At 44.4% G+C, this 22,419-nt stretch overlaps 1 protein-coding gene across 2 annotated transcripts in view; it reads left to right on the plus strand.

The window, feature by feature from the left end:
• The window catches only part of ZWINT (ZW10 interacting kinetochore protein), a 33,112-nt gene extending 13,567 nt beyond the window's left edge, over positions 1-19,545 (plus strand). Inside the window, exon 8 of one of the 2 annotated variants that reach the window (XM_047088739.1) lies at positions 18,871-19,545. In XM_047088739.1, coding sequence (XP_046944695.1) covers positions 18,871-18,915 — 45 coding nt within the window. In that variant the 3' untranslated portion in view covers positions 18,916-19,545. The remainder of the gene's footprint in view (positions 1-18,870) is intronic. The other variant, XM_047088738.1, reaches the window with a different exon arrangement.
• Positions 19,546-22,419: the final 2,874 nt, after the last annotated feature.

Raw genomic sequence — 22,419 nt, forward strand, 5'->3', positions numbered from 1 at the left:
TTTTACTTTTTCTTTCCCAATTTGGATGCCTTTTATTTGTCTTGACTAAATGCTCTAGCTAGGACTTCATTACTGTATTGATTAAGAGGGGTGAGAGTGGGCATCCTTGTCTTTTTCTTGATCTCAGAGGAAAAACTTTCGATTTTTCTCTATTGAGTGTAATTTTAGGAATGGGTTTGTTATACATGGCCTTTTATATGTCATGTTTCTTTGGTACCCAATCTGTTAAGAGTTTTATCATGAACGGATGGTGCATTTTGTCAAATGCCCTTTCATCATCTATTGTGGTTATTATGTGATTATTTAAATCTTTCATTCTGTTAATGTGCTGTATTACATTTATTGATTTGTATGTGTTTGAACCATCCTTGCATCCAGAGATAAATCCCACTTGGTCATGGTACATAATCATTTTTATGTTATTTAATGTGTTCTTGAATTTAGTTTGTCAATATTTTGTTGACAATGTTTGCATCTATATTCATCATGGATGTTAGTCTTTAATTTTCCTTTCTTGTAGTGTTCTCTTCTGACTTTGGTTACATGGTAATTTTGGCTTCATAGAATCAATTTGGAGGTGTTCCCTGCTGTTTAGTTTTTTTGGAACAGTGTGAGAAGACTTGGTGTTAATTCTTCTTTAATTGTTTGGTAGAATTCACCAGTGAAATCACCTGGTTCTGGAGTTTTCTGTGTTAGGTTTTTGATTACTGATTCAATTACTTTACTACTAGTTATTGGTCTGTTCAGATTTTCTGTTTCTTCCTTATTCAGTCTTTGCATACACTGTGTTACTAGAAATTCATCCATTTCTTGTAGGTTATATTTGTTGGCATATAATTGTTTATAGTAGTCTCTTAAGATCCTGTGTATTTCTGTAGTGTCAGTTGATTTCTAATTTTATTGGAGTCTTCTCCCTTTTTTAATTAGTCTAGCAAAAGGTTTGTCAATTTTATTTACCTTTTTGAAAAACCAGCTTTTAATTTCATTGATCCTTTCCATTGTTTTTCTGGTCTCTATTTCACTGATTTCTACTGTGATCATTATTATCTCCTTTCTGCTAACTTTGGACGTAATTTGTTCTTTTTCTAGTTCCTTGAGGTGTAAAATTAGGTTTTTATTTGAGATCTAATTAATAGATGCACATAACACTAAACTTTCCTCTCAGAGCTGCTTTTGTAGCATCCCATAAGATTTGATATATTTCCATTTTCCTTTGTTTCAAGATAATTTTTTATTTCCCTTTTGATGTTTCCTTTGACCCACTGGTTGTTCAGAAGTGTGTCGTTCAGTTTCCACATATTTGTAGAATTTCTACATTTTCTCTTGTTCATTCCTACTTCATACCATTGTGGTGAGAAAAAAAAAAAAAAAAAACCCTTGGTATGGTTTCAGTCTCCTTAAATTTGCTAATATTTGTTTTGTGTCCTGTCACAATCTGTGGTCCACGTGCATTTGAGAAGAATGTGTATTCTGATGCTATTGGATGGAATGTTCTATCTGTGTCGGTTAAGTCATTTGGTATAAAGTGTGGTTCATTTCCAGTGTTTATTTTGTTGATTTTCTGTCTGGATCATCTATCCATAACTGACAGCAGAGTATTGATGTTCACTACTATTTTTGTATTATTGTCTATTTCTCCCTTCATATCTGTTAGTATTTGCTTACCGTACTCAGGTGTCCCAATGGTGGGTACCTATATGTTTATGATCATTTTATCTTCTTGATGTATTGACCCTCTTATCATATAGCAGCCTTCTTTGTCTCTTGTCACTGTTTTTGGCTTGAAGTCTGTCTTGTCTGATGTAAGTATGGCTGCCCTCGCCATATTTTTGATTTCCACTTGCACGGAGTATCTTCTTCCATCTCTTCACTTTGAGCCTATTTGTGTGGAGAGCTGAAACGAGTCTCTTTTGGCGGCTTAGAGTTGGGTCTTATTATTTTTATCCGTTGAGTCACTCTGTGTCTTTTGACTGGATAATTCGGTCTCCTTACATTGGAGCGATTATTGATGTGTAAGGACTTGGAAACGCCATCTTACTGTTTTCCTTCTGGTTGTTTTCCATGGTAATGTGTTCAGTGCCCTCTTTTTCTAATAGTTTGTGAATCTAGATTGTTGCTTTGTGGTTACCGTGAGGTTTATGTAAAACATCTCAGATAAAAGTTCTTTGATGCTGAAAGCAGCTTATCATCATTCCCCTGGAAAGGCTCCACCCTATTACTCCTCCTGTTTTATGTTTTTAATGTCACAGTTTACCTATTTTATGCTGTGAATTTATTATACATTATAGAGTGTTTTTACTGTAGTTAAGTGGCCACGGTGCTTTTCCAATACAGAGTTAGTTTTCTAATTCTGGCTGTTTACTTCTCACCTACCCAACTGCAGTGCACTGTCCTGCTTTCGTGTCACCGATTAGCACCTTTGCATTTCAGCTTGAAGAACTCCTGTTAGCATTTCTTGCAAGTCAACTCTTGTGGTTGGCAACCTTCCTCAGCTTTTATTTATCTGGGGATGCCTTTATTTCTCCTTCGTATCAGAAGGGTGGTTTTGCCACGTAAAGTATATTTGGCTGGCCAGTTTTCTCTGTCAGCACTTTGAATGTGCCATTCCGCTCTCTTCTGGCCCGCAGGGCTTCTGCTGAGAGCCTAACAGGGTTCTTTTTAAGGGTTACGTTCCCTGGCTGCCTTTAAGGTTCTTTATCATTGAGGGGTGCCTGGATAGCTCAGTTTGTTAAGCATCTAACTTCGGCTCAGGTCATGATCACAGGGTTTGTGGGTTTGAGCCCCTGCGTCAGGCTCTGTGCTGACAGTTCGGAGCCTGGAGCCTGTTTTGGATTCTGTGTCTCCCTCTTTCTCTGTCCCTCCCTGCCTTGTGCTCGCTCGCTCTCTCTCTCTCTCTCTCTCTCTCTCAAATATAAATAAACATTAAAAAATTATTAAAGAAAGATTCTTTATCATTGATTTTCGACAGTTTCATTGTAATGTGTCTTGGAGGTCTTTTCACATTGAGATGATAGGGTGTTCTAGTAGTTTTGTGAACCTGTGCCAATTTCTTCCCAGGTTTGGGAAGTTCCCAGCTATTATTTAAGTAGACTGTCCCCTTCTCCTCTTGTCCTTCTGGTATACCGGTCACTCTTCTATTTGCCCTTTTGACCTTTGTGATGGAAACTGATGGCTCTTGTAGGGTTTCTGCCCTACTTTACAATCTTCCTTCGTCTCCTCACTGAGCTGCACTCTATCTGTGTCCTCGAGGTTACTTGTTCTTTCTTCTGTCTGGAGCGATGCTTCCTTCCTCCCCTCCTTTATTGAATTCTTCAGTTCCAGAATTTGCTTGGTTCTGCCTTATAATGTTACTCTCTTTCGTAAAGAAGTGCTCTGTTCATTAATTTTGTCCCTGAGTTCACTGAATTGCTGTTCTGAGTTTTCTTGGAGCTTGTTGAATTTCTTCATGACTGCTGTTCTGCATTTGTTATCGGGTTGCAGTTTTCCGTACCGCTGAGTTGTGTTGCTGGAGGATTACTGTCTTTCTGTGACACCACGTGTCTGGGATTGTTCATAGCGTTGGGAGACATGCACTTGTGCTTCAGCCTCTGAAGTATCAGTCACCGTCCTTAAGTAGGGTTTTCTGTTGACTGTGGGTCTTACAGTTCAACGGTTTGGCCATTAGGAACCTTGTTTCTTTTGGAAGGTGGCTCCGTAGCTGGAGCGTGGTTTCTCCTTTGACTCCTCTGGCAGATGCGTGCGCACAGGGAGCTGCTGGCAGAGCCCGGGCGGTTGTGGGCTAGGCGCCTGGGGCTCTGGGGGTCCCTCTGGGCCTGGCGTGGTATCCTCCAGGGCCCCAGGGCCATCCTGCTGCCGACGTCCTGAAGCAGATGGCATGAGGCCCGTTTCTTCACGGCGCTTTGCCACTGTCGTCTTCCTCTTTCCCTGGCCTGTCCCTCCCCCGGTCACGGGTGGTCCTCAGATGTGCAGGTGCTGCTGGAGACAGGGCCCCTCCTCGGCAGCCTGTATAGCTGCTGCGGGGGTCACTCTGCCCACGGGGGAGAAGGTGTGGCCTTCGCCTTGTAGTTCACCTGTCTCTAGACCTTGGTTCCCAGTCAACGAGAGCGCGATTTAAGGGAGCCGTCTTTGTTAAGTGACTCATCCATAAAATCAGTTTTTGTGGTCAGACAGGTTATAATATTTAATTTTAGTTTGGAAACTTAAGTTATAAAGCTGTTTAGTGTTGTGTTTTGTTTTTCCTGGCGAAGTATCTTGAGTGTCATATTTTTTAAGTGTACGTGCATTTACATAAATTGTAAACTGAAGGCAGGCATTGTTCTTTCTTTATAGCTTAATTTTATCTTGTGTTATTTCTTAAGGAGTCATTTATTTCAATCATGAAGGCACCCGGAAGCTACGGGAAACCTTCCTCACTTCATCGTAGGACTGATTGCTATCCACGGTCTGCTATTTTTCATCTGTGAATCTAGTTTACCTCTAAGGAAGCTGAATGGACAGCCTGGCTCATTTTAAATTTTGTATTAAGAACAGAGTGCACTCATTTTGTTCAATGTCAGGTGAAGCCTATCTAATATTTCCTAGATGGTTAAGTATATGAAATTATATATAATAAAAAATTATAGAAAAATTAAAAATCTGTCTTCCTCCAGGCATCTCTGTCCCCACAGAAGTATACATGCTTGGCAGGAATGTGGATGAACACTCTCCATCCTTGGGGCACCTGAGTGTCCCCGGGGGTTGGGCATCTGATGCTTGATCTCTGCTCGAGTCATGATTCCCGGGTCACAGGCCCCACGCTCTGCATGGAGATTCGCTCTCTGCCCCTCCCCCTCTCTGTTTCTGTCTCTCTCTCAAAAATAAACATTAAAAAAGATTTTTAAAAAAGGAGTTGGAAGGTAAGAGACAAAAGCAAATAGATGTTTAAACTATTATTCATTTATTTTCATACTGATTTTTGTCATCTTTTAGATTATCTTAGTGAAAATAGCAGAGTTTCGTCAGCATAAATTTTAATTTTTTTTATGTTTTATTTATTTTTGAGAGAAAGCACGGGAGGGACAGAGAGAGAAAGGGAGACACAGAAGCCGAAGACAGGCTCCAGGCTCTGAGCTAGCTGTCAGCACAGAGCCCCACGCGGGGCTCGAACCCACAAACTGCGAGATCATGACCTGAGCCGAAGTCGGACGCTTAACGACCGAGCCACCCAGGTGCCCCTGTCGTGTACAGTTTTAAATCAGGATTATTAGTCAGTTCATAGGTAATAGACATTTAATGGTTTTAGGCATTAACTAGTTACATCGCATTGTTACCGATTATAGTATAAATAACTGAGGATCTGTGGTTTCACCTACAGAAACAAACCGACTATAGCAGCAGCCGGGATACTCGGGGCCATCGAGCCCGGTTTCTTTCCACGGGTCACTGGCACATACAGTGACTCCCTGCAGTGACCCAGATGTATTTTCTGGGGAGACAGATAGCTAACCTTAAAGTGTGATGTGCAGTAGACTCATGTTGAGGTTTTTGTTGTTGTTTGTTTTGTTTTGTTTTAACGTTTATTCATTTTGAGAGAGAGAGACAGAACAGGAACGGGCAAGGGGCGGAGAGAGAGGGAGACACAGAATCCGAGGCAGGCTCCAGGCTCCGAGCTTTCGGCACAGAGCCCGTGGAGGGGCTCCAACTCATGAGCTGTGAGATACGACCTGAGCCGAAGTCAGACGCCCAAGCGACTGAGCCACCCGAGTGGCCCAGACGTGTTTTTTTAAATGTTGATTTCAGCTGTCTCTGAAGATTCTGGTTCCCAATCCCCTGTTCAGATTTTGCAAATTTGCCAACCCCCTCCCGTGATTATGACGCAGTGGATTTAGGGGCTGTTTCGTGAGAAACGCTGCATGATTCCCGTGACGATCTTGGCACACTCGGTGCTACCGGCTTGCTGGGCTGGAGACCCGGAAGCCATGGACAGACCCGTTTTGAGAAGGACTGGGGAGCCGGGAGGGAAGGGAGGGGCTGGTCTCCCGGGACGGCTGGGGCCTGGTGGGATGACAGGACGCGGTGGTGGCAGGAGATGCAGCCTGAGGCCGAGGGGGTGGTCCTGAGGCAGTGGAACTTGTGCTGGAGGAGGTGTGACGGCGGGCTTGTGCGAGCGCGGTGTGTACCACACGCACCTGCGGAGTTGTGCAGGACGGGCACACCTCCTGATCGGGGAGTGCACGTTTCCGTCTCCGAAGAGCTGACTTGCCGGAGTTTGTCGTAAGCAGAAGTAGAACGTGATGAGATGTCCCCGGACCCGAAGCTCGTCTGCGCTGAGTGAGGCCCCACGGGTGCAGCCCGGCTGAGACGGGAGTCCAGGCCTGCCGGTGGCCCTGCCCAGGCCCCCACCGTGCTCCCGCGCCGAGCGAGGACAGAGCTGTGGCAGGTGGCAGGCACGTGATCCTGCTGGCCCCGCCGTCGGCATCCGCTCCTGGTGCCCGGGCAGGTGTCTGCGGTGACAGGATCGTGTGCCCGGAAACGGCCACTTGTCCCTTGTCACTCCACGCATCTTCCTCTTGGGAGACAAGCCTGCGGGCGGCACTGGAACGCTGGGCTCGGCGCCGCTGTGGCTCCTCACCTGGGGAGGCAGGTGCCCCCCCCCCCCCCCCCGGGACCTTCAGCCCTGTCCCTTCGGGAGCAGCTGGGAGCGCGTGGGTCCTCCGACGTCCCCGCGTCCCAGGGGAACCAAGCGGAGGGACGGCTGCACCCCACCCCTCCCGGCCGGGCCCTGCCCTGCAACCAGGTGTGTGATGTGCTCACCTGTCACCTGGGGCCCCGGCGACACGTCCGAGTGACGCACCAGTGACAGGCGCCTCGGGTCCCGGGCTAGCTCAGTCGCTGCGTCTCCCCCGCGGTGACACAGGTACAGCCTCCCGGGGGGCTTGTGACCCTCTGCCCCGCGAGTTCCCTCCGACGGTCCCCAGGCCCACGTGCTGGGCCTGGACTCGGGGGCTCCGGGGAAGACTTCTGAAAGCTAAGAGCTCCTTCCTCCTTGCTCTGATTTCTGGAAGTCACGTGTCTCACGTGCGGTCCTGGTCCTGTTCTGTTTGATATTTCCTTTGTGATGAAGTCCCCGCCCCCTCTGCGCTCCCCAGGCCTCAGCCAACCCACACCGACTCCCCCTGCAGCCCGCATGGGGGGGGGTGTTGCTGAGAGCTGTTGGGGGGTGGTGGTGGTGAGGGTTCGGGGGCGGCCGTTTGTCACAGACTCTTCCTGACCTCAGTGGTCTCCAAGACTTTCCCTATGAGCAACAGTATCTTTTAAAAAAATTAATGAATCTCAAATAATTGTCATCTTTTTGTTAAAAGTATAATTAGTAAAAGTGAAAATGTTGACTTTGAACAGTATGGTGTTTTAATCTAATCTCGGAGGATCTCCAGATGACTGAGTTGCCATGGCAACCTGTTAGCGGTGGAAATGCAAGAAAACTTTAAATATGAAATGTTTTGATCGTGTCTGTTCCTAATTGGTACTCTCTCCTCTCCGGTGTTTCCGCTGATCTTTTCATAACACTTCAGTGGAGTACACATTTATCAGCAGTTAGAAGTTGTTTTATAGACAGTGAAACTATCACAACTTTATGATTGTTATCTTAAAAATATGTAATATATTTGTGACGCTTTGACAAACCTTTTGAAAAGCTGTTCTTACCTCAGCAATCTTTGGCGCATCTCAGAGCAGAGCCCCAAGATTGCTCCTGTGACCTTCCACACCCCGAGCCCGGTTCCACCTGGCACTCCCCATGTTTTAGGGAAATTATCACTGACACTCTCTCTTCCTTGTTTGTGTACTCTTACTACAGAATACACTGCCCTTCGCATTACAGGTACCCGAGAGTTGTTTCTTTCCTTATTCTTCGTATAACTTGTGAGCCTTATTTCTCAGGGGCTCGGACTCAGTTCAAGCCAGGCACGGGTCAAGATATATTTAAAATTGCACACGAATTGGGGCAGATGCAGCCTTTTAGGAAATCTCCAAATGAAGGAGAGAGGCTCATTCGTACTACAATGTAACATTTTGAAATATATAGATCTTGCAATTTTTTTAAAAAATGTTTATTTTGAGAGAGAGACAGTCAAGGAGGGGCAGAGAGAGAATCCCAAGCAGGCTCCACGTTGTCAGTGCAGAGCCTGACGCGGGGCTTGAACTTGTGAACAGTGACTTCATGTCCTGAGCTGAGATCAAGAGTTGGATGCTTAACCGACTGACCCACCTAGGCGTCTCAGATGTTGGAACTTTTTTATGGTGGAAAAGCATACATGACAAAATTTGCCATTCTAACTACAAGTGTACAATTAAGTGGCATTTAGTGCAGTCACACTGTTGTACAGCCGTCACCACTGTCTGCCTCCAGAACTTTTTCATGTTCCCAGACCGAAACTCCTTACCCAGTAACAGTAAGCCAGCCCCTAACAACCACCATCTGCTTTGTGTCTCTATGAATTTATGAGACTTATTATGAGACTTAATATATTTAGAGTTATTATGAGACTGAATATAAGTAGAATCCTACAACACTTGTTCCTCTGTGGCTGGCTTACTTTTAGCACGGTATTTTCAATGTCAAATTTTTCTTCATTGAGTCTGAATAACATTCTCCTCCTGTACGTATATATTACATTTTGTGTGTTTGTTCATTCATCAATGGGCACTTAGGTTGCTTCATGTTTAGGCTCTTTTGAACAGCGTTGCTATGAATGTGTATGTACAAATATCCATAGGAGTCCCTGTGTTCCTTCTTCTGAAATTCCGGAAGTGGAATTGCTGGATAATAAGGTAATCCTAGGCTCAATTTTTGGAGAAACTACCATACTGTTTTCCACAGTGGGTGCACCATCTGACGTTTCCACCAGCTATGCACAGAGGTTCCAGTTATTCTACATCTTCACCAAAACATGTTACTTTCTAGCTTTTTTTGTTGTTTTTGATAATAGCCACACTAATGGGTATGAAGTAGTATCTCATGGTTTTGATGTGCGTTTCCCCATCAATTCCCAGTGACCAGTGTCGAGCATCTTTTCATATACTAACTAGTTGGTCATTTTTTAGGTGAAATGTCTGTTCAGTCCTGTGACTTTTTTAATCAGGTCATTTGATTTTTTGCTGCTGAATTGTAGGAGCTCTGTATTTTCTATATTAATCTCTTACTGGATATATGATATGCAGATATGTTCTCCCATCCCATGAGTCACCTTTTTGCTCTGTTATAGCCATTGATGCACAAATATATTTTTTCTTTAATGTATATTTATTTTAAGAGAGAGAGCAGGGTAGGAGCAGAGAGAAAGGGAGCAAGAGAGAGAATCTGTGCTGACAGCACAGAGCCTGATGAGGGGCTCGATCTCATGAACCATGAGATCATGATCTGCGCTGAAATCAAAAGTCAGATGCTTCACTGACTGAGCCACCCAGGTGCCCTGATGCACCTTTTTAAAAAATATTTTAATATTAAGTGTTTTTAATTTTGATAAAATCCAACTTACCTAAATTTTTGTTGTTGCCTTGATTTTGGTGTCCTATCCAAGAAAACAGTACCAAATCAAATGTAGTGAAGCTTTCCCTCTGTGTTTTCTTCTAAAAGTTTCAGAGTTTAATTAGTTCTTAGATTTGAGCCTTTGATCCACTTTGAGTCAGTTTGTATATGGTATAAGTAAGAATCTAACTTCATTCTTCTGCACACAAGTATCCGGTTTTCCAACACCATTTGTTGAAAAGGGCCCTTTTCCCATTGAATGGTCATGATACCATTGTCTAATATTTTACCATACATGTGAGGATTTATTATTTTTTTGGTAACATTACTGAATTTGTTTATTCTTTTTTTTTTTTTTTTTTGGTGTGGAATATTTAGGGTTTTCTGCCTGTAAGATCATGTCATCTGTGAACAAAAATAATTTTATTTCTTCCTCTTTTATTTGGATGCCTCTTATTTCTTTTTCTTGTCTAGTTGCTCTGGCTAGGACTTCCATTTCTATGTTGAATAAAAGCAGAAAGAGGGGATCCTTGCCTTGTTCCTGATCTTAGAGGAAAAACTTGCAGATTTTTACTTTTGAATTTGGTGGTTACCATGCATTTTTCATATATGGCCTTTATTTTGTTAGAGGGTTTTCTTCTAGTTTGTTGAGTGCTTTTATCATGAAGGAGTGTTTTATTTTGTCGAGCTTTTTTTTTTTTTAAATCAGTTGAGATAACCATTTTTTTTTATTCCATTCTGTTAATGTGGTTTATTTATGTCATTGTTTGATTTTCATATGTTAAACCATTTTTGCATTCCAGGAGTAAATCCTACTTGGTTTTGTGAATAGTTCTCTTAATATATAATTTGAATTTTGGTTTGATGGTATTTTGTTGAAGATTCTTGCATCGACGTTCATGAGAAATAATTGTCTGTAGATTTGTTGTTACTGGTTTTCTTTGTCTCACTTTGATATCAGAGTAATGCTAGCTGCATAGAATGAGTTAGGAAGTTGTCTTAGTTCAGGCTGCTTATAAACTGGTGGCTTATAAGCAACAGAAATTTATTTTTCACAGTTGTTGAGACTGAAGAATCCAAGATCAAGGTGCCGGAAGATTCAGTGTCTGGCAAGGACCCTCTTTCTCGTTCATACCCCTGACCTCATTAGGTCCTTACATGATAGAAGGATGAGGGAGCTCTGTGGGTTCTCTTGTATAAGGGCGAGAATCCCATTCCTGAGGTCTCCATCATTATGACCTAATCGCCTTTCAAAGACCCCAACTTTTAATATCATCACTTTGGATGTTAAGATTTCAACATGAATTCTAGGAGGACACAAACAATCTCTAGCAGAAGTGTTTCCTCCTCTTCAGTGTTTTGGAAGAATTTGAAAAGGACTGGCTTAATTCCTTTTTAAATGTTTGGCAGAATTCACTGGAGACACTGGGCTGGGCTTTTCTTTGTTGGGAGGTTTTGATTACTGATTCAATCAACCTGTTAATTAGAGATTTATTCAGATTTATCTCTTAACGATTCAGTCTTGGTAGAGTGTGTGTGTGTGTGTGTGTGTGTGTGTGTGTGTGTGTGTATTTTAATGTTTAAGGGAGGGAAGTAGGGCCTGGAACATCTCAGTCCCCCATCTGGCTTATACCTCTGTCTGTTGCACTGTTTACATTGTGTTCTGTCCTGGAAATCATCGGCAGCAGCACTTACTGTTCATGCAGTAAGAGCTTCCTTCTTTTCCAGCCAGCTGTTCCCTCTCACTTTTGCATGTGGCGTACATATGGTTACACCACTGAAATTGATGACTAGGACGTATCAGTTCCCTTGCTGTGATTGAAGACTGTATTTCACCCTGAAGGCACATGTCTTAGTGCAGGGGGTGGTGACTCTGCTTTCGAGAAACATGGATTCGTGTTCCAAACCTGGTGAATAACAACACTAGTGTTTTGGAGACTCAGTCATCTTATCTGTAAAATGAGAATGTTAAAGTAAATGTTTTTTAAAGGCTCTGTTTTATCTAACTCTATGGTTTTATAATGTAGATAGTAATTTAAAATTTGATACAGTATAAGTGAGCATGAGAAGAGTTTTCTGTGTACCTACTCAGGACACAGCTACCTGGAGCACTTTGGATTAGGTCAACAGGCAGCCCTTATGAAAATAGCGAAGAGGGCACTGGAATAAGTTACTGGGACCTAAGGAAACAGAATCTGATTCTTAAATCAATATGCACCTGCCCCAGCCTTTCACAGAGTGTTACAGGTTGTCTGTGAACTTTTCCCTGAGGGTAAAATAGACCCATCTCTGGACATTTTCCTGGAGGAAAGGCTCGTTGTTGGCAGGGAGCGTCTTTGGAGAATAATACTATATGATATACCTCAACTATCCTTTGATTCTGGCCTAGGAGAATATGGCTCAAATTCTTTGATAAATAAGGTTATAAGAATATGACAGAAAAAGCCGTAATATAAGAAAATATGGAAGGAATGTTATCTAAGAAAATATGGAAGGAAAAAAAAAAAACAGTGAACAACTGTTGCAGACTTTGAGGCTGGAGTAATCTGTTGTCCAGCAAGAGATCGGGTGCAGAATTAACTGTGAGGGAGGCTAATGTCTAGGAGGAAACAAGAGCCAGGAGGAAGCGTCTTTATTAGGATCAGAAGGCTTACAAGCATGATGGACATGCACAAAGAGACAGTGAAACCGTGAACATTAACTCTTGCGTGAGGGAAAGGGGGTTACAAAGATATGCGGTGTTAGGGGTTTGGGTCAGTACAAAACAAAACCCTGGCGCGGGGCACATGGCTGTTTACAGCAGGCACCAGGCGCGTATCTGTTCATCTTAACTGGTCTAGGGGCTGAGACAGATGGTGCGTGCTACTGCAGGGTCAACAAGGCTCCTTTCTTTCACTAATTAGCTCCTGGAAGTTTCTCCGTGCTGTGGTGGTATGCCCTGTTTTATCTGTTTACCTACTCTGGAGGCTTTAGTCCTGTGGAAGCAGCTTTCTGCTTTTATACTATGCTGAGGCACTTTTGCCCTGTTTATCTATTCTCGGGCGCTTTTGTCCTGGGCCTTGTTAACTGATTGGTGCAAGCTCAGGGAATTCCTTAACTTACTCACCACAAACAACTTCAGGGTCACTAGAAAAATAAACTAGGCTCATAAAGGTGGAAGGAACTCAATGGTATTCAAATGCAAGAACCATCCAGAAAACTCACAAACCGGCCCTTCAGTTCCCAGAGAAAATAAGTTTGCTTTAATATTGCTTACTGCCGAAAAAAAATTATTATTGGTTATTTTAGGACTTGAGGCCTGTGTGTTTAACACTGCCGTGAAGAAAATCTGTGTACACAAAGGAGATTCTTCGTTATTTTCGGAAATCATAGCATGGAAAATAGAACACAGAATATACTTGAAGAGGCTTCTAAAAGGAAACAAAATTCTATAAATAGTTTACTTTCCATGTTAAAATGTAATGTTCATGAATAGTAGCCACAAATATTTCTTTTGATCAATACGCTGTTCTGTTTGCTTATAATTTACACATAATTGAAGGTTGTTACACTTTATAAATGTATAATAGGTGTTGCCATTTATTTCCTTATCCTATTAAAACGTGAAATGCCACTATCTTCTGTTATTTTCAGATAGTTCTTTAGCTCATGTTTTCACGCATGTGGCACCGTTGGTTATGTCACTTCTGCTCATTAATGTCAGCAACGATAGAGAAAAGAGAACTGAAGTATAAATGCTGAAGTATAAATGCTGAATCCATCACAGTGTGGATAAAACAGTTCAAAACTAGGTGAAAGTTAATGAACTTTGCAAAGGTGTTTCATGAAAGTGAAGTTCACTGATGTGAATTAGAAACTATCGTATTTGGTCAAGATACTCGGTTCTGTTATTTGCATTAGTTGGATTCAGGCAAAATACAAGAGACCCAAGTGTGAGAAAGTGTGGTCGTGTCCTCCTGCTGGTATCCTTCCGGCCCCTGTGGGGTGTCCTTCCGCCGCCATCCTGCCGCCCACCAGGGGTTTCCTTCCGCCTCTGACCTTCCGGCCCCCGTGGGGTATCTTTCTGCCTCCGTTCTTCCGGCCCCCGTGGGGTATCCTTCCGGTGCCGTCTTGCCACCCCTGTGGGGTGTCCTTCTGCCTCTGTCCTTTCGGCCCCATCCTTCTGAGCCCCCATGGGTGTCCTTCTGGCTTCGTCCTGGCTCCCCCGTGAGACGTAGCTGATACAGACACTTGAGGGAAAGGACCCTGGGAAGCAGGCAGAGAAGGAGGCACCAGGAATCAGTCTGCCCACCAGGGCAACACGTTGCCCTGATGGAACCTGTCTCCTGCACCTACTTTGGAACTTCGGAGACTTGAAACCTTACAACTTGCCGGGGATGGCTTAGATGATGCCTTGCGATTCATTTCAGTCAATTTCGTCTCTGAGCTCAGCAACTTTAGCTTTTGCTGAAGCGCAAGCCCCAGGGCCAACAGCCATGCGCGTGCGCCCAGAGTAGCTTGCCCCCAGCTGGCAGGAAGTCAGGGTGAGCAGTCAGGACCTGCCCTCCAAATATCCACAGTCTTGTTCTGATCCCTGAATGCTGCCTTGGACTATACCCTGGATGTCTGAATAAGACCTACTTGTCCCCCTGAGACTCACAAGTGACTGGGCAGCCTGGTTGAAGCCGGTGCATGGGTTGGCCTCATCTTGCTGCTGGAAGTTCTGTTGATAATAGCTATAATTATACTCTGTGCAGGACAAATTAAATATCTTTAGCCCGAGTCTCTGTTGGTCAGATTGATCAGGATGACACATGGAGCTGTATACTCATGTGAAGAAATATTCAAGTTCCGCCAGGAATGTGCAGGGTCAGATATTGGGGCAGGCAAACAGCCCTTGCCTGAGCATCACTGCTGGGCATGGCAAGAATGCACAGTCCGACCACCCTGCCTGGGCGATTTCTCAGGGTTGTATGTGCAGCCAGCCACCTTGAGGAAGGAAGTGACCTCTCTAGGAGAAAGTGGGTTTGTTCGCTGTCTTCTGTAAAAGATGGCCCCCATGGCCCCCCATGGCCTGTGCTCCTCCGATGTGACAAACCCACTGTATGTGTAGCTCACACTAGGGCCCTCCACGTTGGCCCCGTGGGACTGGGCCCCGAGGAGAGGGATGCTTTTGCTACTCAGTGTGCTGTGAGTAATAAAGTTCTTTGTCTCTGGGAAAAAACATCCAATCCAATAGAAGCCTGAAAAGAAAAATAAATACATAGTAAAGGAATGTATAAAATAAGATAGAAATTAGTCCAGATAATTGCTAATAAAAAATTTACATAGACTAAATATACTTGATAAGATGCAGCAATTTGAGAAGGAATTTTAAAATGATCTATGACGTGTACCAGAGACACTGCTATTAGAGGACAGGACAAGTGATGAAGATCCTGGAGCGGTCAGGCACCAAACAAATAATTAGGCTTCAGCTGTAAAATTTTAATATACACCAAGTATCTTGCTATATTAATATTTGTAAGCTCTCATCGAACTCGAAACAGTTGATCTTGTGAGAATGCCGCCAGATGGGATCCATATTGATCTTATTTAGGTTTACAACAAACTCGAAAACCAGGTGTTTTTAAAAAGCAGAGAATGGAGCTGTGAACCTTCGAGTAATTTCTCAAGAGCTTGCCTAGAACACGTGGCCCAACTAGGACTCAGTCTGCGTGTTTGGTTCCTTCTTTCCTTCCCTCCTCCACCCCTCCTCTCCTCCCGCCTTCCGTCCTTTTCTTTCTTCCTATCCTATTCCTAACTCCAAAGCTGTTACGCTTTTGGATCTGTCTTTGAGTCTCTTATTCATGCGCTAGTTACGAGTAACTTAATAAATATGAGATCATTTGGCAGCTGCCTAGGATGTTATGATAAGTAGAAAAGGCCGCATTACATGTTAGCTTTGGAGACCTGACCAAATTATTCCAACCTATTCTCTGTGGTGTTCTACCCTCACCGTTTCTTAAATAATGAGATTATCTAATGTCAGAAGCGCTGCGTCCTTTGCAGTGGTCTTGGAAGGGATGTGTAGGGGGGAGGAGGAGGCTAGAAGGCCTAAAGAATGTGCTACTGTACTTGTGAAGAGGGAGTCCTTTGTTCTCTGGGTCCTGTAGCTCTGGTGACAGTTTTCCCTTTTACACCCTAACGCCAGTGACTACAGAGAAGAGTGTGCTTTCTACTATGTGATCCCCTTTGCGGGTGGTGGGCGGGAAATAAGGGATAAAGGGGCCTGTTGCACGTGCAAGACGGTGGGCACATCGCACCTGCTCAGGAGGTCATGGGGCACGAACAGAAGAGCCGCCAGTTGCAGAAACGTGGCAGAAGCACAGCGGCACCTTGTTCCTTGTTCGTTTTTCTGCTGTTACAGCTTCAAGGCGACTCCCTCTGGGGCCCTGCTCTGCACTTTGGAGGCTTGAGTTTGGTGGCCCTTTTTACCAGTTTGCACCCCTTTCTCCTCAGGCGACCGCTCACACTGTGAACCCCGTGCCCGTATCACGGCACCTATTAGTGTCTGTGACCAGAGAGCACACAGACTGATACGCCCTCGAACTCTATGTAAACTGTAGAACACGCAAATTAGATAACTCGCTCGTGCAAGATGACTTTTTAACTCTTAAAAGACTAATGTACACAAAATGTAAAAAAGGACAGTTAAGCAAATGCCAATTAAAGCATCCTCTGAAGACCAGCAGCATCCGCAGGGAACTTCTTAGAATATTCTGAGTTCCCGCCCCCAATTACTGAGTGAAGGCCGTTAGTCTGCGGGATTTTTCTAAATGTTGATTTTATTTATTGAGAGAGAGAGTGAGGATGAGCAGGGGACGGGCAGAGAGAGAGGGAGAGAGAGAAAAATTCCCATGCAGGCCTCGCACTGCCAGCACAGAGCCCGACGCAGAGCTCGAACTCATGAACCATGAGATCATGACCTGAGCCAAAATCAAAGAGTCGTTTGCTTCACCGACTGAGCCCCCCAGGTGCCCCACGTGAATCTTTGTTTAATAAATACTCCAGATAATGTTAATGCAAAATAAAATGTGTGAACCAGTGGCATTTATTTATTTATTTATTTATTTATTTATTTATTTATTTATTTATTTTCTGTAGTGACATGGCAGGTAAGACTCCTTTGGACTCTTAATTTTATTTTATTTTTATTTTTTTAAAGATTATTTATTTTTTTAACGTTTATTTATTTTTGAGACAGAGAGAGACAGAGCATGAACGGGGGAGGGTCAGAGAGAGGGAGACACAGAATCTGAAACAGGCTCCAGGCTCTGAGCTGTCAGCCCAGAGCCCGATGCGGGGCTCGAACTCCCGGACCGCGAGATCATGACCTGAGCCGAAGTCGGCCGCTTAACCATCTGAGCCACCCAGGCACCCCTGGACTCTTAATTTTAAAAGAGTGAAGAAATAATTTCCAAGTAGTTCAGTGTTGGGTTACTGGTATAGAGGAGGAATTAATTTTGTAATAGAGCAGACCGACAAAAGTCGTGAGGATTTGGTAACATACGTGTGCCACTTGGACATGACATTCTATAAATGTCAATCATCACGGAATTCTAACATGCCCGCTTTTACATTTTAATATCTTCACAATCATGTGAGTCTTACAACCAATGCAATTAGAAGTGTTACGCTGATGAATTAACAGCTGTCCTCTGGCTTGGTTAAGAGTGAAAAAACGACTGCATGTTTGCATATGCATGCCATGTCAGTGTTTTCACGTTCTGTCTGTCTCGTCTCTGGAACACAGTCAAACTCTGATTTGTTCAGGTCTTAGCTCTGTCATGAACTTACTGTCCTCCTTAGTGATTCCCTGAGGTTATGTGAGCGACCGTCTTCATCTGCGAACTAGGCCGTCAGAACCGCGCTGTCCTCATCTATATGCCGGGGGAACCAAAGGTCTCTCCAACTCTAACGTTCTGTGGTTTCAATGAAATACTGTTAGAAATAAGATCAATTCACAGTGGTGGATGTAGACAGTTAAGGTTGCAAAACTGAACGGGATAAGAATGTCAGGAAGCAATGATTTTGCACAATAAAGAACTTTCTGGCCTGGACAGAAAGGATGCAAGAGGAGGAAATAAGATGATCCTAACAAAAATAATCCCGACTGGAGGGGCGTCTAGGTGGTGCAGTCGCTTGGGTATCCGACTTCGGCTCAGGTCATGATCTCACACTTTGTGGGTTCGAGCCCCGCGTCGGGCTCTGTGCTGGCAGCTCAGAGCCTGGAGCCCGCTTCAGATTGTGTCTCCCCCTCTCTCTGCCCCTCCCCTGCTCACACGCTGTCTCTGTCTCCCAAAAATAAATAAACGTTAAAAAAAATAAAATCCCGATCTATTCCCTTTGTCACACACGGAGAGACTTGGGATCATGTTTCCAGGACAGAATGTGCCCCAGGGGAGGTAATTCCCGTGCGCCTGTGGGTCCTCAGAAGAGCCAAGAGAGATCACCTTCTTGATCATGGAAGAATTAGGGGATGAGCATGAAGGCTGGGGGACACACCAGACGGCTCGGGCCGCTTCCAGCCTTCAGAGCGGCCAAGAGTGTCAGCAAAACGGGGGGACGTAATAAGGGGGCGAGCACACTTACAAGTCCCGCACGCCTACTTGGAAACAGGAATAGAGCGATAGTGCTGTGCTCTTAACTTTGTTTCCCAACATGCCGTGTGGTCAAACATGTTTGTCTCCTATTCCAGGTATTCCTTCAAGTGCTGGAGGCAAAAGTAAGTCCCCTCAGATACAGTCATAGCATAAATTGTCTTTGGCTCAAGCAGACCACCTGCCATAAGGGTCTGAGCACACGTAATTCGGGAGGCGGTTCTCGGGAGCTTTGGCCTTGAGTGTGGAAAGCACGGGAGAGGGAAAGGAGGGAGGCCCTTCCTGCACTGCCGCTGCAGGTGATCAGGGCACCGCCGCTCGCATCTCTGGGCCAGCGTGTAAAACGTGTACGGTGTGCCAGGCGGCAGGAAAGCCTGGCTGGATACGCGTTTGCCGGTCGTCCCGCATTCGGGTTGCTCAGAGGATGAGCCTGCTGGTCCTTTCTCCGCTTGCACAGCGTGTTCGGCTGCCAGAGTCCCGTACGAGACAAGGCAGCGCTAGAGCAGAGCGAGCAGGGCACCGGCGGCTTCTGCGGCCCCCTCTCGGCACCCCATGTCCGCCTTGGTCTCACGTTCCGCTCCTCAGGGCTCATCCTTGCTTTAGCAAGGTCACGGCCACTCAGGATTGTACGGCACACCTACAAAAACTCTTTGTTTTTAAATAATAATTGTAAAATCACATGCACTGTTAAGAAATAACACGGAGTTCTCGTACTGCACTCAGGTTTTCCCTTTTGTACCACAGATTCCAGATTTGCCGCAGCCAGCATCAACACACGTGACGATCTAGGTTGCCCGCTCCGCAAAGTGATCAAGATATTCATGTGTACGGACATCTGGGTTCTGTGCTCCCAGACCGTGATTCCTACAGTTGCCCACTGAAGGTCTTTGCGGAGGCTGGATGGCCCAGGAGGGACCCCAGTGAATCTCCTGAGCTCCGGATACACCCACCTTTGTCCTTGCTTGTCACAATCCCACCTCCCGACCGAAGGGTTAGTGGCTTCCGGTAGTAGAGTATTTTATCTCTTGGCCACCTGCCGGTCTACTGGCAGGAGAAACTCAAATAACCATTGGTTGTCATAGCTTTCTATTTGTCGAAATTCAAGTCTCTGCTACGAAGAATGTCCCCCACCCAGCCTTCCTCCGAGACAGAACCTGTTTACATAGACTGATTTAATAGGGGCGAGAAGTATAGATTATGCGCTGGATCCTGGGAATGATAATGAGATAGGTCACTCCTAACCACCACACCTTGGTTCCTTGACCCGTACATTTTAGCTTCAGATACAGATGTTCATGGATTGGGATAAATGGAAGAATAAATATCGTAAGATATCCATGCTGCCCAACCAGTCTACAAATTGCTTTCAGTCTTTATCACAATCCCAAAAGCGTTTTTCACAGAAAAGAGAAAAAATGATCCTAGCGTTCTTATGAAACCACAAAAGATCGTGAATACCAAAGCAATCTTAAGAAGAACATGAGGTATCATGAGAAATCTAAAAAAGTCAAACTTGTAGAAACAGAGACTAGGATTGAGGTTGCCTGGCTGGGGAGGAGAGACATAGGGAGATGTTGGCAAAAGGGCTCAGACTGTCAGTTACAAGACGAGTAAGGTCTCATGATCGAATGTGCACTGATAACTGGAGTTCACGTGACGGTATTGCGTGATTGAAATCTGCTAATAGACTAGAACATAAGTGTTCTCCCCTTTGCGCCCTCCCCCCCATAAAAAGCTCAATATGTAGGATGATGGATGTGTTCATCAACTTGGCGGGAATCCTTCCACAACGTACACGTGTATCAAATCATCACACGGTACACTTCAAATATATTACAATTTTATTTGCCAATTATTTCTCAAAGCTGAACAAAAAGCAAACACAAAAAGAAGGAACAATGTTCAAAACTCTATTCTCCTAGAAAACTGTATGTAAGGTCTCCAGAAAATTCATAGTAAACATTTATAAATCCTATTTTTTTGTGGAGAATTGGAATATAAAGAGAATGCATACACATTAGGTAGGAAATTTTTATCAGCCCAGTTTTGGCCAGTCAACTGTGAGAAAGGGGAGAAATGATGACTTTAGTATAATTTGCCCTAAGTCTCCATGAGAATACTACCCCCTCTGGGATTCCTTTCTGCCCATGCAGAGTTCCTAGAAGGTACTTTTTCCAAGCGCGTTGTGTGCAAAAACGTGACTTAGTTTCTTCGTGTCCTGACGATCCATGTACACTCTGGTTTGGCAGAGCCAGTTGTGCACCTTTGTGATATAATGTGTCACAGACGATTCACATGGGGCTTCTGATCATGAGTGGTTCTCCAACTCATGTTGGCAACTACCGGTGCCGGTGCCTTGTCTCGTTTTTGTGTGCCTACACGTGACTTGCATTTGAAATTGTTGTGTCAGGTAAACTGACTGCAGAAATCACGTTGTTATAAAAGACGTGAGCAGCCAGCCTTTGGAACAGAGACCTGGGGGTGGTGTAGACCGGGAGAGGAGCTGTCCGCGTGGGGGAGCGTGGAAGTGACTGTCGCCCAGGACGCACGTCCCGGGTGGCCTGGGCTCCTTGCTGTCTTGCTCCTTCATGCTGATTCTGTAATTAGTGACCCGTCAGTAATGTGTGAGGCCAGCCATTGGCCACGTGGGTTCTGATCAGGAACATTTGAAACCACAAAGGAATGTCCTCCCTTACATTTGTTAATCCAGGCTGCTATCTGGGAACCAAACGCCGTGCTAAATACACTGCTTTCATTTTATCTGTCAAGAGTTCAGATTTTAAGACACTTTACCCTATTTTACAGATAGTTAGGGGGCCCCTGGGTGGCTCAGTCAGTTAAGTGTCCGACTTCGGCTCAGGTCATGATCTCACCGTCCGTGAGTTCGAGCCCCGTGTCGGGCTCAGAGCCTGGAGCCTACTTTGGGTTCTGTGTCTCCCTCTCTCCCCGCTTGCACTCTGTCTCTCTCTGTCTCTCAGAAATGAATAAACATTAAAAAAATTTAAAGATAGGGAAACTGAGGCTCGGCGAGATTGAAAATGACTGGTTAGTTGATAAAGGAGAGCTTACAGCTCGAGGTCCCGACGCCCTGTGCAGTGGGTGGCAGCAGGTCTGGACGGAAAAGAAGCTGGCCTCTGAAAAGCTGGAGATTCAGTAATTGTCGGAGCTGCTGACAGTAAAACTCGTTTTCTAATCCTCTCCTGGAAACGTATTTTTGTGAGGAAAAGGAGAGTTTTTTCTGGTTCTTATATTAAACTCAGTTCTCATCTCGGATCTTAGGACAAACGGGAGCAGCCACTCTCAAATGACCTCATTTGGATTTTCCTCCCAAAGATACTGCCATTCAGTTTCTCTTGCAGATTTCTAACGTACGCGTGAGACCTTTCCCTCATGAAGGCTGCCTCCACTTGAGGAGGTAGGCGTTTGGTACAGTTTCCCTCAAAAACCTCAGAACCTATGAAGTGTGATATTTAAGGGCAAGAGACGTTATTTCCTCTCCAGCCCATGTGACTCACATTAAGATTTTTTTTTAATTTTTTTTTTAATGTTGGTTTATTTTTGAGAGACAGAGACAGAGCGTGAATGGGGGAGGGGCGGAGAGAGGGACACACAGAATCCGAAACAGGCTTCAGGCTCCAAGGTGCCAAAACAGAGCCTGATGAGGGGCTTGAACCCACAAACTGTGAGATCGTGACCTGAGCTAAGTTGGACACTTAACCGACTGAGCCACCCAGGCACCCCAAGATTTTATCATCAAGGTTAAAAGTTTTCTCAAAACCTTTTTTTCCTTCATCATAGCCTTTTTATCGCGATATCTTTGTTATTGTCTGAACATTTGACTATTTGCATGCATTACTCATATGTTTTGAAAGTTTATTTTGATTTGTATAGAGTCATGCAAAGTTCGATGGGTTGAGTGTTAGACCATAGCAAAATTTTCCCAAGTCAACTGTTTGTATTTAAATATCACATACTACACGGAAGTATATACTTTATACCAAATACAGTATAAATGAGAGAATTTAGCTGTGTGTTTCTAGAACTGCTCAGACAGTGATGTTATTTTCACTGTTTAAGTTTTCACCCTTCAGTATTTATGGGTTACCAGCACTGTTCCCCATTTTTAAGAATTGTCTTTGGTATGTATGTATGTATGTATTTAAATTTTATTTATTTTTGACAGAGACAGAGTGTGAGTGAGAGCTAGGGAGGGGCCGAAGGACTGAGAGAGAGGGAGACACAGAATCCGAACCAGGCTCCAGCCCCGACGTGGGGCTCGAACTCACGAACTGT

The sequence above is a fragment of the Lynx rufus genome, unplaced genomic scaffold (assembly GCF_022079265.1).
Source record: "Lynx rufus isolate CCGP_SWC_20201006 ecotype Redwood Valley unplaced genomic scaffold, mLynRuf1.p SCAF_25, whole genome shotgun sequence".
Lineage (NCBI taxonomy): Eukaryota > Metazoa > Chordata > Mammalia > Carnivora > Felidae > Lynx > Lynx rufus.